At 30.1% G+C, this 12414-nt stretch overlaps 3 protein-coding genes across 6 annotated transcripts; 2 read left to right on the forward strand and 1 right to left on the reverse strand.

The window, feature by feature from the left end:
- The first annotated feature begins 223 nt into the window (after window positions 1-223).
- On the forward strand, window positions 224-2248 carry LOC116767535 (MOB kinase activator-like 4). Its single transcript, XM_032657903.2, has 4 exons — window positions 224-480; window positions 553-716; window positions 789-998; window positions 1435-2248. The coding sequence occupies exons 1-4, from the start codon at window positions 406-408 to the stop codon at window positions 1679-1681; spliced, it is 696 nt and encodes a 231-aa protein (XP_032513794.1). The 5' UTR covers window positions 224-405; the 3' UTR covers window positions 1682-2248.
- A 167-nt stretch (window positions 2249-2415) lies between these two features.
- Window positions 2416-3371, reverse strand: LOC116767536 (ribonuclease P protein subunit p25-like protein). The gene is made up of 4 exons (XM_032657904.2): window positions 3159-3371; window positions 2900-3084; window positions 2706-2825; window positions 2416-2611 (listed from the first exon to the last, which is right to left on the reverse strand). The coding sequence occupies exons 1-4, from the start codon at window positions 3252-3254 to the stop codon at window positions 2488-2490; spliced, it is 525 nt and encodes a 174-aa protein (XP_032513795.1). The 5' UTR covers window positions 3255-3371; the 3' UTR covers window positions 2416-2487.
- A 2864-nt stretch (window positions 3372-6235) lies between these two features.
- Window positions 6236-7935, forward strand: LOC116767465 (integrin beta-like protein 1). Of its 4 annotated transcripts, none has more exons than XM_061527549.1 (4): window positions 6236-6344; window positions 6675-6866; window positions 7175-7335; window positions 7709-7935. In XM_061527549.1, exons 1-4 carry the CDS (start codon window positions 6251-6253, stop codon window positions 7838-7840), a joined length of 579 nt encoding a protein of 192 aa, XP_061383533.1. In that variant the 5' UTR covers window positions 6236-6250; the 3' UTR covers window positions 7841-7935. The 4 variants fall into 4 exon arrangements, with proteins under 4 accessions (XP_061383533.1, XP_032513682.1, XP_032513681.2 ...); XM_032657791.2 differs by lacking the exon at window positions 6236-6344 and adding an exon at window positions 6345-6485; XM_061527550.1 differs by lacking the exon at window positions 6236-6344 and adding an exon at window positions 6409-6584.
- The last annotated feature ends 4479 nt before the right edge of the window (window positions 7936-12414 follow it).

Here is a 12414-nt window from a genome sequence, read left to right on the forward strand (position 1 = left end):
TAGTTAAAAAGCTGTTATTAAATAAAAAAAGTATCATTTGTGTATCTATTTTCAAATATAAAGTGTTAGTTTTCCTATATGCTTTTATTTTGCTGATTTAAGAATTACATATTTATTGAATAAAAATTTCAGCACATGATATGATATAATATTGTTATTAAAAATTAGTTTCTAGTCCATTTATTTATTTTTTATCTGCTCTTATAAAATTACTCTTGACATTGTCAAAAGCTTATTGTAAACGGCAAGTTGTCTGTCGATTGCCGTTTGCCCTTATTTCAAAATAGTGACGACTATTTATTATTTCAATTAAAATAAAGTATATAGCAAGATTATTCTTCTGTACTACAAAGTCTATTAATCCTATATTTATAAAATAACCCAGTGAACTTAAATCGATTACCTATGACTAAAATGGCCGAGGAACAATGGCGTTCTGGGGTGATCCTCAGGCGTAATCGCCCTGGTTCTTCAGCGAAGGTAAATTAAGAAAAGTTTTATGATGAATAAACATTGTAAATAATATTTATTCTCACATTAATAATATGACAGGATTTTCGTCGGTGGCCCGATGAACCTTTTGAAGAGATGGATAGTACTTTGGCTGTACAACAATTTATACAACAAACAATAAGACGAGATCCTGCAAATTTGGAAGCGATTCTTAAAATACCCGAGGCACAGGATGATGGTGTCTGGAAATATGAACATTTGAGGTATAAAAGCTATATAAAGTTTTATTTTTACCTTGTTAGACTAACAATTAATAAATATTATTATCTTGTTAGACAATTTTGTATGGAGTTAAATGGGTTGGCAGTAAGATTACAAAGCGAGTGCAAACCCGAAATATGCACGCAAATGACAGCAACTGAACAATGGATATTTTTGTGTGCTGCTCACAAAACACCAAAAGAGTGTCCAGCTATTGACTATACAAGACACACACTAGACGGTGCTGCATGTTTGTTAAACAGCAATAAATATTTTCCAAGCAGGTATTACTACTTTTGGTATTATATGTTTACTTAACATATTTGTTACTTGGGTTCAAAAGTTTTTGAATTGATTGGTGAAAACTTGTGCATTAGTTATTTCCTATTTTATGTATTTGTTTAGGTTAATAGGTAATTATTATTTTTATAAGTGATATAAATTAATTTACATACTTTAAATGAAACGAATATATTTTGGATATACTATGCAAATTTTATTATTTTAAAACTATAATATTTTCAGATTACTACATGTATTTTATGTTATGAATCACATTTCGTCGGCCCGTGATGACGGTTGCTGAAAAGTAACCGAAACATAGGGATTACGTAGTTTTAAAATAATGAAATTCACGTTGTATATCTGAAATCTATTAGTTTCATTTGAATGAATAAAACTCGCTAAGTCTTAGATCTCATTACATACTTTATTTTTCAGAGTCAGTATAAAAGAGTCTTCTGTAGCAAAACTGGGCTCTGTATGCAGAAGGGTGTATAGAATATTTTCTCATGCTTATTTCCATCACAGAGCAATATTTGATGCATTCGAAAAGGAGACCCATTTGTGTAAACGGTTTACATATTTTGTAACAAAATACTCGATTATATCAAAAGAGATACTCATACTGCCAAAACTTGAAGATGAAACTCCGATTGCTCAGCAAGCCGGAGAATCTGAGGCTTAGGATGTAATTAGATGACAATATTGAGAGGATGTTGTTTAAGTATTTATTATTGATATATCAAAATTAATATCTGTACAATACCTACGCAGGTACCATGTGTCAGGACTTATGATACTTAATTACACAGAAGTTTTTATACTTTTTAAAATTTATGTGTTGTCAGTCAGTGACACATAACTTATTATAGTCTTATTTTAAATTAATCTATCAAGGTGTTATTTAAAATTGATTACCCCTTTTGGACTAACCATGGACTATTTTAAATTGTGTTTGTGAATCAACCTGTATATATGACTAAATTTTTATATTTATACTGTTTTCCTTTGTTTATAATTTTGAAAATATTAGCATGTCTATGGTTATTTCTTTTCAAGGATGTCCTTTTGCCTGGATAGAATATGAGGCATGTTAAGGAATAATCTAGAAGTTTAAAACTTTCAATAGGAAAATATCCTGTAAACCTACGAATGTTCATATTGAAATAATATTCCAGTTTTTTATACTTTTTGCTGTATTCTGTAAATCACACACTTTGAGAAATTAAATAAATTTGACTGTATCACTCTGTTTGATTTTATATTTTATTTTACCTAATCAGCTTTCAAATCAGATTTTTGAAATCCTCTAAGGTCATAAATACTAATGCATTATCTCAAAATGATTGATTTTTTACTGCACTAAATTTACTGAAAGGATAGTAAAAATTAAAAAGGAAGTTTTAAGTAAATACTATGTTTATAATTAGTAAAATAGTCTTATTAATTTCTTTGTAAAAATAAGTAGTTTAACAATAAGGCATTTTTAATTCAGGCATTAATTTCAGATTTTTTATGTTTGAAAGGCTTTTTGGATTTATAATTTGATTGTTGTTGGGGTTTGGAAGTATGAGCTTCTTTCTCCCAAAATTTCTTACCAACTGCACTTTGATAGCTGAAACAAATAAATTAAATTAAGTATAACATATTTAAAAAATAGTACTAAGGTTGTATAGCATAGCAATGCAGCAAAATATGCAGAAATTTACCCAAGTTGATTAACATCAACTAGCTCTTCCATTGACAAAAGTATATGTATAACTGGTATTTGTCTTTTCACCACAATAGTTTCGAGACCATCAACTTTTGGCTCCCAATATTCTTCAACACTAAAATATGAAAAGGAGTGTACAGTGTGATATGATACTATATCAAGAGCATGGTGGTTAGATCAAGTAGTAACCTTTTATATGCAAGTTTCGTTATCTGATGGGGAATTGAAAATTGGCGCTTAATGATCTCAGCACACGAAATGGCTTTAGCAATAGCTACCCCGACTCCAGTCCATACAACCACTGTAGCTGCTTTATCTTCAAGAATACCAGATGCGTGTGCTATCAAATTCTGCATCTTGCTGCCGCCCTTCACCTATTTTAGAGATTGTAATCAATACATGTTTTAAATTTTATGCTCCGAAACAGCGGAGTGAATTGGTGTTGTACCTGCATCCATAGAAAGTTTTCTGGAATACCCTTAATTGGTATTTTGGATCGCTCCAATTCCTCTTCGACATTTTTACCCTTATAATAGTTATCCATCGAGACCTTCCGGTAAATATATATAAAATTAGTAATTTTCGTCTGTGCTGAGGAATGTTTTCCTTTGATAACCAATAACCATAATTATTTTGCGATTTGACATCTAGCAAAAAGACAAAATGTCAGGTGACATGACACAACTGACATTTTGAAACACAGATAATAATGGTTTAACTTTTTTTATGAATTGACATTAGTGCGAATTAAGCTATAGCCTAAAATGAAAAAAAGTAGTGACACCGAACCATGGTGGCAAAACAGAGCTAGAAGTGATTGTCCGAACCACAACATACTTGATGTGAAAAGAGATAATATAAATGTACGTTTTGCACGGATGAAGGCCATATTTTAAACAAACAAACAACGACAACAAAATAAATATACGTAAGAAAGTTATAAGTTAGATAGAATTTGGTGGACTGTGAGGTAGAGAAAGGGCAAAGAAAATATGGCTGAAATGCGAAAAGGAGAATATATGTGAGAAAAAGTTGTGAGTGATAAGATGACAGATAACAAAAAATTATGGAAGTTAAAGATATATTTCGCTGACCACAAATGACTTGGAATATGGATAGGAGAACCAAGACATCAGGAATTTCAAGAAATTTGTTGTATTAAACTTTTTTGAAAGTCATCATTCAAAATCAATAGCTCATTTTAATAAAACCAAGCTTTTTAGGATACTAAGCCTTTATTATTCTTTTGTAACTACATAATCCCGACGTTTCGGTTCCTTTACAGCCATCGAAACGTCGATATTATGTTACAAAATAAATCTAGTTTCATTTAAATGAGTTCACGGGAAAATCTTAGATATCATTAACTCATTTCCCTTTTTTCAACGAAATTCATAGAACAAAATTCATATCAAATTTAAATTTTAGCATTGTTGATTCAAAAAAAAGGATTTTTTTTTTTACTCAGAAAAAAACAACTTAATGATAATATATGATAATAAGTATACCGTATTCTGATAATGAATATTATTTAAAAATGAAATAAATAATAATTTAACATTAGTGTGTGATTCTATGTAATTAACTTTCTATACACTCAAATATATATATATGTAATTTATAGTTCCTACCTACCTATCTTAGAAGCAATAGTTCCTTGGTATTTATTGATCGCAAGATGTTTTATTTCCTTTAACTTTTAGTGTATACTTTCAGACCCAATTTAATCTAATTTGCCTGAGAGGCAGTTAAATTTAAATAAATTTTATTTTTAACTTTAACGTATGAATAAAAGAAACATCTGTCTATATCAAAATTATTGATGAATTTCTGTACATTTGTATATAAGCCCATTCTTGAATAAATAAAATAACATAAACAAAGTTTTACTTTATTTAGTGCTGACTTATGTTTAGACACACATATACAGTATAGTTCCTACTGTCTTACTCATAACGTAGTTTTGAATATCCGTACTATTTACGAAGTAATGTTAAATATCATTTACTTATTTATTTATCTTCATTGCACACATATAAATATGTCGCACAAAAACCGAGATTAATGCATGATATGTAAATATGTATACATATTTAATGAATGATCTCTATTTATGAGATACATGCTCTACAAACTAACAACCAGTACAACGTGATAGAGTTGATCTGGGCTCAAATTCAAGTTCATGCAGTCCCTGAGTCAACCATAATACTTCATCACCGTATGGTATTAAAAAATAATCAAGAAACTTTTAAAAGAAGCCACAAAAGGCGACGAGATGAAGATGGTTAAAAATCTAAGAAGATCATATTTGGTGACTTTGACCGCTATATACATACGTATACACGATATTAATAAAAAATATATTAAAATTTAATAGCTTAAGAACATTTTGTAAGGTGGTAGAGCCTAGTTGTGGTCAAGCGACTACATTTCGTATATGGGCTGTCTCGACCGGAGAGTACCACCCACTCACAGAAGTTCGGAGTGAAGTAGTCTTTAATAGCTGCGTTTTATCCGATGAGTGAGAGAGCCGGTTTCCCTTTTCCTGTTCCCACCCTTTCCTTCTTCCTCAACAACCAAGGCGGGCAAAGCATCCGCAACATCTCTTGCAGATGTCCATAGGCTACGGTGAATACTTCTCCTCAAATAAGCCGTCTGTTCGTTTGCCATCTTTGTCACAAATAAACTCGTAAGCCATAGCAATGAGCAAGCCAAAGGCATAGCCAGGCATGAAATAAGAATATAAATGTCGAAGCACATACTCCTCTAGTCTTAGCACCTTGAATTATGTAAATGATTTTCTTTTCTTTCATAAAAGGCAGAACACGATCCTTTCATAAGTTTTCCCTAAATTGCTTAGAGGACTATAGAACGAAAGCTGGATGCTAGTTTTCTAGTGATACTTCGCACTTGTTCTTTTTAGTGATCTGGAAATGCCCACCTAGTCAACAGGGAATTGAAGACACATGCCAAATGCCACTAGGTATATTTATTTAAGAAGAAGATATCTAATCTTTTTATTATTACTATAAAATAACTATGTAACGTAATTCAAGAAATATGAACAGGTTCGATTTTAAATTTAGAACATCGTTGCGGTTTCTTTGAAATTAGGACATCGTATCCTCTAGTGCACTTGACCGGTTTCGCGAAAATTTGATTTAGTTTTTCATCTTCCCCTACGACCTACTCTGTATAAAACTATCCTTTTACATCTCTTAATAGTTATTTTATATACCTTCAGAAATATTTATTACCATATAAATATGATCAAAGAACGACGTGTAGATGGGAAAATAATACGTTTACGATAATTATAAATTTTATGAAATGTATTAAAGTAATGAATAAAAAGGTTTTAAATAAAAACCCAAACTAACATATGCAAAAAAATATGGCACTTGATGGCGATGAAGCCGCATCTAATTTGCTTGCATCGGAGACTTTTTCTTTTTTTTAACTATGAGAATGTTAGTAACAAACACTATACATTGTATTTCAAACTTGTAAACTATACTGCGGGAATTGAATTATTAAATGCTGCCTTATATTAGTTTGAAATTAAAAGTTAATAAAACAATTAGAATAAATATTTGTAATAGCCCTTGTTTCATTGTTCGTCCAAGACGAGGTAAAGAATTCAATTTAAAATAAACTTCCGACCTTATACTATTAATAACTATCTCTACAAAGCATCTATTTTCGCCATAGCAGTATAAGATGTGATAGTGATGGGTATATTAACTTGTGTTTGTAAATTCTAAAACGGAAGGTACTTGGGTTTGCGTAATTACGTTGAACTATAGAGGTTATCACATTTGATAAAGGCTACAATTAAGTCAGGGCTAATAGTTTCGTTTAATATAACGAAGTAAACAGTGAATTAACTCTTGTTATTAATTCCTTAAAATGAATATGTATTGCCATAAACTTATTTACCTTAGTTTATTTATTACTGCAGTATTAGCCAGAAAACTAGATGTTTATAGTATAAATGAAAGTTGGGTATGCCACATCAAACAATCTTGCTTCGACTGTCTGCGTTTACCTCAATGTTCCTGGTGTCCTGAAGACGAAATGTGTTTTTCAGCACATTTGCCTTTATATGAAAATTATTGTGAAAAACAAAGAATTAATCACACGGATTATGGAAGTAAGTAATATCACTATTTTCTCATGTCATAATAAGCATTTTTCCATTCTTTTTTAAACCTCTTAAAAAGTAACAAAAGCGAGTAAAATTAAATTACTTTCATTGAAATTACTTTCAATAGAAAGACTGCAAGTTACATGAAGTCTATTGAGTAGCTTTTTGATCGCAATCAATTTTGTCCATTTTCTTCGTGCTACGAACTCTCAAAAAACTGGAATCTTTTACAATTGACCTTGTATTTATGTACATTCAATCAGGAAAATTGTAACCATACATCACTGAAAGACTTCTTTATTTCCATCTTTCAGTGAGTTTTGAAGATAACGCTGAATGTGCGTGTTCGGGAGATAAGATCATGAGCGATTGCCAGCCTCCCGAGAGCACTGGACCCGAATGTTCCGGACGGGGCTCGTGTGTTTGCGGAAGATGTTTTTGTGACGAACAACCCGATCCCGAAAATCCAAGCAAGGTGATATACATTGATGTTAGGACATAAAAAAAATATCATGTAAATACAATATCATATGAAAAAGCTTTAGTAATATTCTTACATAAATTTTCTTTAAATTTTTTTTTTGCGAACAGATTTTAATACTTATTATATATCTCACATACATTTTCAGGATTCAGGAGCATCATTTGTTATGTGCATTTATTTTATACATATAGATTTCGTTGGTTTTTGTGTTATCAAATGTTAAACAGCTTACGTAAAAAACTTTCGAATAAGTAGGATGAGAACAAAAAGACAATCAACTAAATTGCATACTAATAAATATATTATAATGAAAGATATTCATTACGAGGAAATAATTTGAGTTCTATTTAAAATCTATTTTCAGACTATAATGGGGGACTACTGCGAATATGATAATTTCTCCTGTAGTGGACCAAAGTGCAACGAAGGACCATATTCAATTCATGACCTTACAGCATATGAAGACAATGTAACCTCGTCTTGGGGTAACCCGTAAAAGAATTAAAATTAGCAACAGAAGTTCTTGATTTATAAATGCTTTAAACGATCATGTTCCCTCTCATTTTAAATAAATCGATATTTAATAATAAATTCTTTTAATTGCACCTTTTAACAATTTATAAATTTATCCTTACATATTAAGTATTTTCAAAATGTATACTTAATAATATGTTAAGCTGGTTATAATTCTGTTTTTCAAAATAATTACGTATACAATAATTAAGGTACAAATAGTTCTAATATAAAAATATTTCATAGTTCACACATATTACTTTAGGTTATACGTAGTTCATATCTTCACGCTAATATTAATAAATTATAGATCTTAAGTCTTAACGAGCCCTTATACCTGAGACCTCTTTTCAAGACCATTCGCTACTTTGTCATCAATTGATCTTGAGGTTCTATATGTGATCCGTATTTAAAATGGCTTCTGGTCCATAATGAAAATGCGAAGTATGTTGAAAATTATTAGAAATTAAGAAATGGCCCACCCGTCTTGAGCAAGCGTGGTCATTAATGCTGTAATCTTCTCCATGTGAGAAGAGGCCTTTGCTCAGCAGTGGGCTCCTATAGGCTGATGATGATGATGAAGAATGTATTGTTATATTTACAGATGTTAAGTCAATTTGAAGTGAAATTTCACATTTTTCATTTATAGGTATTCATACCTTTTTAATGTTTTTACATAAATACTAACAGCAAATGAAATATATTAAAGTGCCAAGGTTAACACTGAGTTTTGTAGGCATGAGGCTGGATGATAGATTGAGAGTAAAGACTAAGTTCGATCTCACCTAGTTAGACTATTGTCGGGCGTATTTCAAGTAGACTGCACTTGGCTCAAAAGAAAAAGTGTGCCCCAAAAACATTTTCAATCCAATAATATGAGCACAGTACTAAATGTCTTAAAATATCTATTAATTTTGAAAAAAATATGTCAAACTAACAATCGAATAGAAACTTTGTTAATTTATAAACAATATTTATAAATACGTATGTACTACTATTTGGGTTCTGATTCAATGATATGGCATTGGTGTTTTGAGTGCTGTAGTCTTAAAATTCGATATTCGATATTTAATAATTTCGACATTTGACTCCTATTTTTTTTTAACTTAAATTTGTCAGTTATGTAGATATCATAAGACAATAAGGAATTGAAAGAAATCCTTCTCATCATCAGAAGAAAAATTATTCTTTAGATATGGATTTTTGGAATTATAATTTAAAAAATAGTGTTGACGTGGAAGACAAAACTATCGTATTATTAATTCCTGATTTTGGAGAAAACAAAGTAATTAAAGATAGTTTTTACTTCCGTCGAGTTAAAGAATAGGTTGATTTCAAAAAAAATTCAAAATATGGTGCTATTGATCGCCACGGAACCAAATATTACGAATAAGCTGTCCTTCAACTTTTAACATCTAGAAATATTTTCACTGGTGTTGCATTCATGACATGTAGGTCGAAAGGTTTGTCATTAATTCAGGTATCGTGTACGGTGTAATGCATTAAGTATAGAAAATAATTTCTTAGAAATCAGTGATATTTTATTCTGCTGCTCGAACGGATAGGTTGTGAATGTTTAAATTACTTTAAGGTTGTAATTCTTTATCACAGCTTATGGCCCTACAAAAAGACCTACTAAAATACAAGATCAATGGCTTTTTTTAAGCCACCAATGAGTCCAAATATGTATAGTAGTAGTAATCCAAATATACATATACCTAGTGTGTCATAATTCTCTCGTAACTTATGATCAGTACCTAAAAGAACAAAGTTTTTTCTAGCAAACTCTTTTTATAAAATGTTTTATTCAGAGCTCACATTTCTTTTGTCGCATACTTTATACAGTATATTTTTATAATTTATTAAAATTAAATTTATTTGATAAAATAAATATTAAGAATTTCAAACAGTATGCTCTAATAGGTTGCGTGATCGGTCAATTGTGTAGAGGCCAAAATCCTTCGATGAAAAGGATATTTATTGCTTTATCGGTAGATTCGTTGTTACGTGGCCGTTTCAAAGGATCAAAACTGGTTGGACAGATAAAAAAGTTTTTATATAAAAATAATGATATAGATAAGCAAACCGTACAGAATAAAGGTATAATATTATAATGAAAATTATAACTTTTACGAGGATTTGAGGAAATTGAAATAATTGAGATAACATTTTTATTATTTAAGTAATACGTGTATTTGTACCTATATAAACCTATATAAACCTGCTGTTTCATATTGTAATTAATAAAAGTCATTTCGTTTAAATTTCATCATGGATCACATTTAATTAAATTCAAAAATTCCTTCTGACCTCTCGACAAGTAGACTTTTACTGACTTAAATTTCAAATTCAGATTTATATTTTGTTTTAAAAGGATTAGCTTACTGAAATAAAGTTTCGATTTTACATGGGTACAGAGGAAAAATACAAGAGGATTTAAACTTTAACGTGTGAAAGCCAATTTATAAGCCTCTCAGAGATTCATTTATAAAGACTTACCGACGAATCTGCTCTCCTTATGACAGATTATTATTTGATTATATCCAGGAATGTTAAATAGTTAAAGTACAAAGATTTGTTTAGTTTTAAAATAAGGGTTAAATTCTCCTTTAATCTGTCCAACCCGTTTTAATCTTTGTAAACACAGACCAACAGAAATAGTTCTGTTGGTTGTTTTGCAGGGTTTTTCAGTGCAATTTCAGCAGCAAATAAATGCTGTGCTCCTCTATCCTATCTCTAAAATAACTAGGTACCGAAACTTACTGATATATAGCTTAATTTAAAATTGTCTGTTTGTTTTATTAAAACTTAAGAATGATATGTGCGGAACTGTATACAAGTAGACCGATTTAAGACTATTTTCCGTCAATTAAAAAGCGTAGGAAGCCACTCTCGGTCGATATGAAGCGAGAAAATCACGCTTCAATTAAGAAATTGATATGATCGGGCGTCTGTCGCAGATAGCTCATCGGATTCAAGTGCTGCTGTTATGGTAACGCGAAATTAGATTTCAACGAGTTTTCTCCTCACTATTTTTCTTCGTCTTTTATTTCGAGAAAAACTCGAAGGCGCTCTTTATGATTCCTATTTTCATCTTCAGATTCTTTTTTTTTCAGTTATACATCCTACTTAATAATTGTAAAGTTTGAGTATAGTTTATTTAAAAATTCTAGTTTCATATAATGTATATGTCAAAGAAATTATGCTGTCACCGCCTATATATCACTTACAGAGCTAAGTGAGTTTGGGCTCTATAATTGTCTCGGTATGCAGTTCGGGAGCTCGCAGCTTGTTATTAGATTATGTACCAGCCTAAATTATTTACAGTTGATACCGACGAACGCTTACTAGGAAACGATCTTGTTCAACAAATAAAATATACTCTAACATATAAGTATAAGAGAAAAATATGAAGGAAATAAATAAACCATAACATAAAGAAACCATAGATATTAGAACTATATTAAAATGTATCACAGCTAGTGTGATATTCAATTTTTAGCAAGAGCAAATAAATTCCTAATTCTGATTAGGTATCTGTAATTGATACGAGTAAAAAAACAAGAAATTTTATTACAGAAAGATAGAAAGGTTTCGGTTAACATGAACATTTTTATAAATAATTACAATATTTGCTGGGTTTTTGAAATTTACAAATACAATTTTTCTTTAGAAACACATGCGGTCCGAATTTAAAACGTTCTCATTCAATAATTCGAGGGCGAACGTGCTCTGAGAAATGAATTTAAGATGTCAATGGATTTACTATACTTATATAGAGGATAATACTGGAGATCACACATAATAATATGGCATTGGTATTCAGGAACGGGGCGGAATGCGCGTTCCAGCGAGGCGACTTCCCGGCGTGCCTCCGATGACACCCGCCACCCTCACAGACGGTCTTTATTATCGTTAATTTTATCTTTTTATTTCACATGGATCGTTTTGCTACTATTTTTAATAAGTATTATATGTGTGTATTATGTAAAAAAAAAAAAATTATTATTTGGTCTAAACTTTAACAAAAAGTCGAAAGAATTAAATCCTCAAAAAAATTAAAGTCGAAATAATTAAGTAAATAAAAAAAAAATACATATGCTCTTTATATCTGTATAGTAAGTAAGTAAGTAAGTAGAATTACATAATTAAAAGTAATATTCATTGTGAAGGAGTAGTTTAAAATTAAGGTATTTATGAATCACGGGCAATTTCATTTTTGTACAATCTTCACGGTAAAGTTTAGGAAATATTATTTTATATTACTTTTTAATATTTTTCAATAAAGTTTAACGAATTAAATTGAAACAAAAATATGTAGCAAATATTGTACTATGATTTTCTCCCATCATAGAAGGTATTAGTTAATATCAAAATACATATAACATACCTGTATTGTATTGAGTGGTTTACTGAATATAATTTTTAATGAACCAAAATTTAAAATAACCAATAACTATATATTATTTAAAATTAGGCGAAATTAAAAGTGCCAACAAAAAATAAAAATACAATGAACATTTTTAACATTTCATTAAAAACCAGCATAATTTTTTA

Source organism: Danaus plexippus (assembly GCF_018135715.1).
Source record: "Danaus plexippus chromosome 9 unlocalized genomic scaffold, MEX_DaPlex mxdp_26, whole genome shotgun sequence".
Lineage (NCBI taxonomy): Eukaryota > Metazoa > Arthropoda > Insecta > Lepidoptera > Nymphalidae > Danaus > Danaus plexippus.

What these genes read in the sequence shown, in the direction of transcription:
- LOC116767536 (XM_032657904.2), bottom strand. Translation starts at nt 3,254, where the DNA reads ATGGATAACTATTATAAGGGTAAAAATGTCGAAGAGGAATTGGAGCGA. An exon ending in AAAACTTTCTATGGATGCAG is followed by an intron (nt 3,085 to 3,158) that starts GTACAACACCAA and finishes TCTCTAAAATAG; the next exon opens with GTGAAGGGCGGCAGCAAGAT. An exon ending in GTTGATGTTAATCAACTTGG is followed by an intron (nt 2,612 to 2,705) that starts GTAAATTTCTGC and finishes TATTTGTTTCAG; the next exon opens with CTATCAAAGTGCAGTTGGTA.
- LOC116767465 (XM_061527549.1), top strand. Translation starts at nt 6,251, where the DNA reads ATGCTGCCTTATATTAGTTTGAAATTAAAAGTTAATAAAACAATTAGA. An exon ending in CATTGTTCGTCCAAGACGAG is followed by an intron (nt 6,345 to 6,674) that starts GTAAAGAATTCA and finishes TTATTACTGCAG; the next exon opens with TATTAGCCAGAAAACTAGAT. An exon ending in TAATCACACGGATTATGGAA is followed by an intron (nt 6,867 to 7,174) that starts GTAAGTAATATC and finishes TCCATCTTTCAG; the next exon opens with TGAGTTTTGAAGATAACGCT.
- LOC116767535 (XM_032657903.2), top strand. Translation starts at nt 406, where the DNA reads ATGACTAAAATGGCCGAGGAACAATGGCGTTCTGGGGTGATCCTCAGG. An exon ending in GCCCTGGTTCTTCAGCGAAG is followed by an intron (nt 481 to 552) that starts GTAAATTAAGAA and finishes ATAATATGACAG; the next exon opens with GATTTTCGTCGGTGGCCCGA. An exon ending in AATAAATATTTTCCAAGCAG is followed by an intron (nt 999 to 1,434) that starts GTATTACTACTT and finishes TTTATTTTTCAG; the next exon opens with AGTCAGTATAAAAGAGTCTT.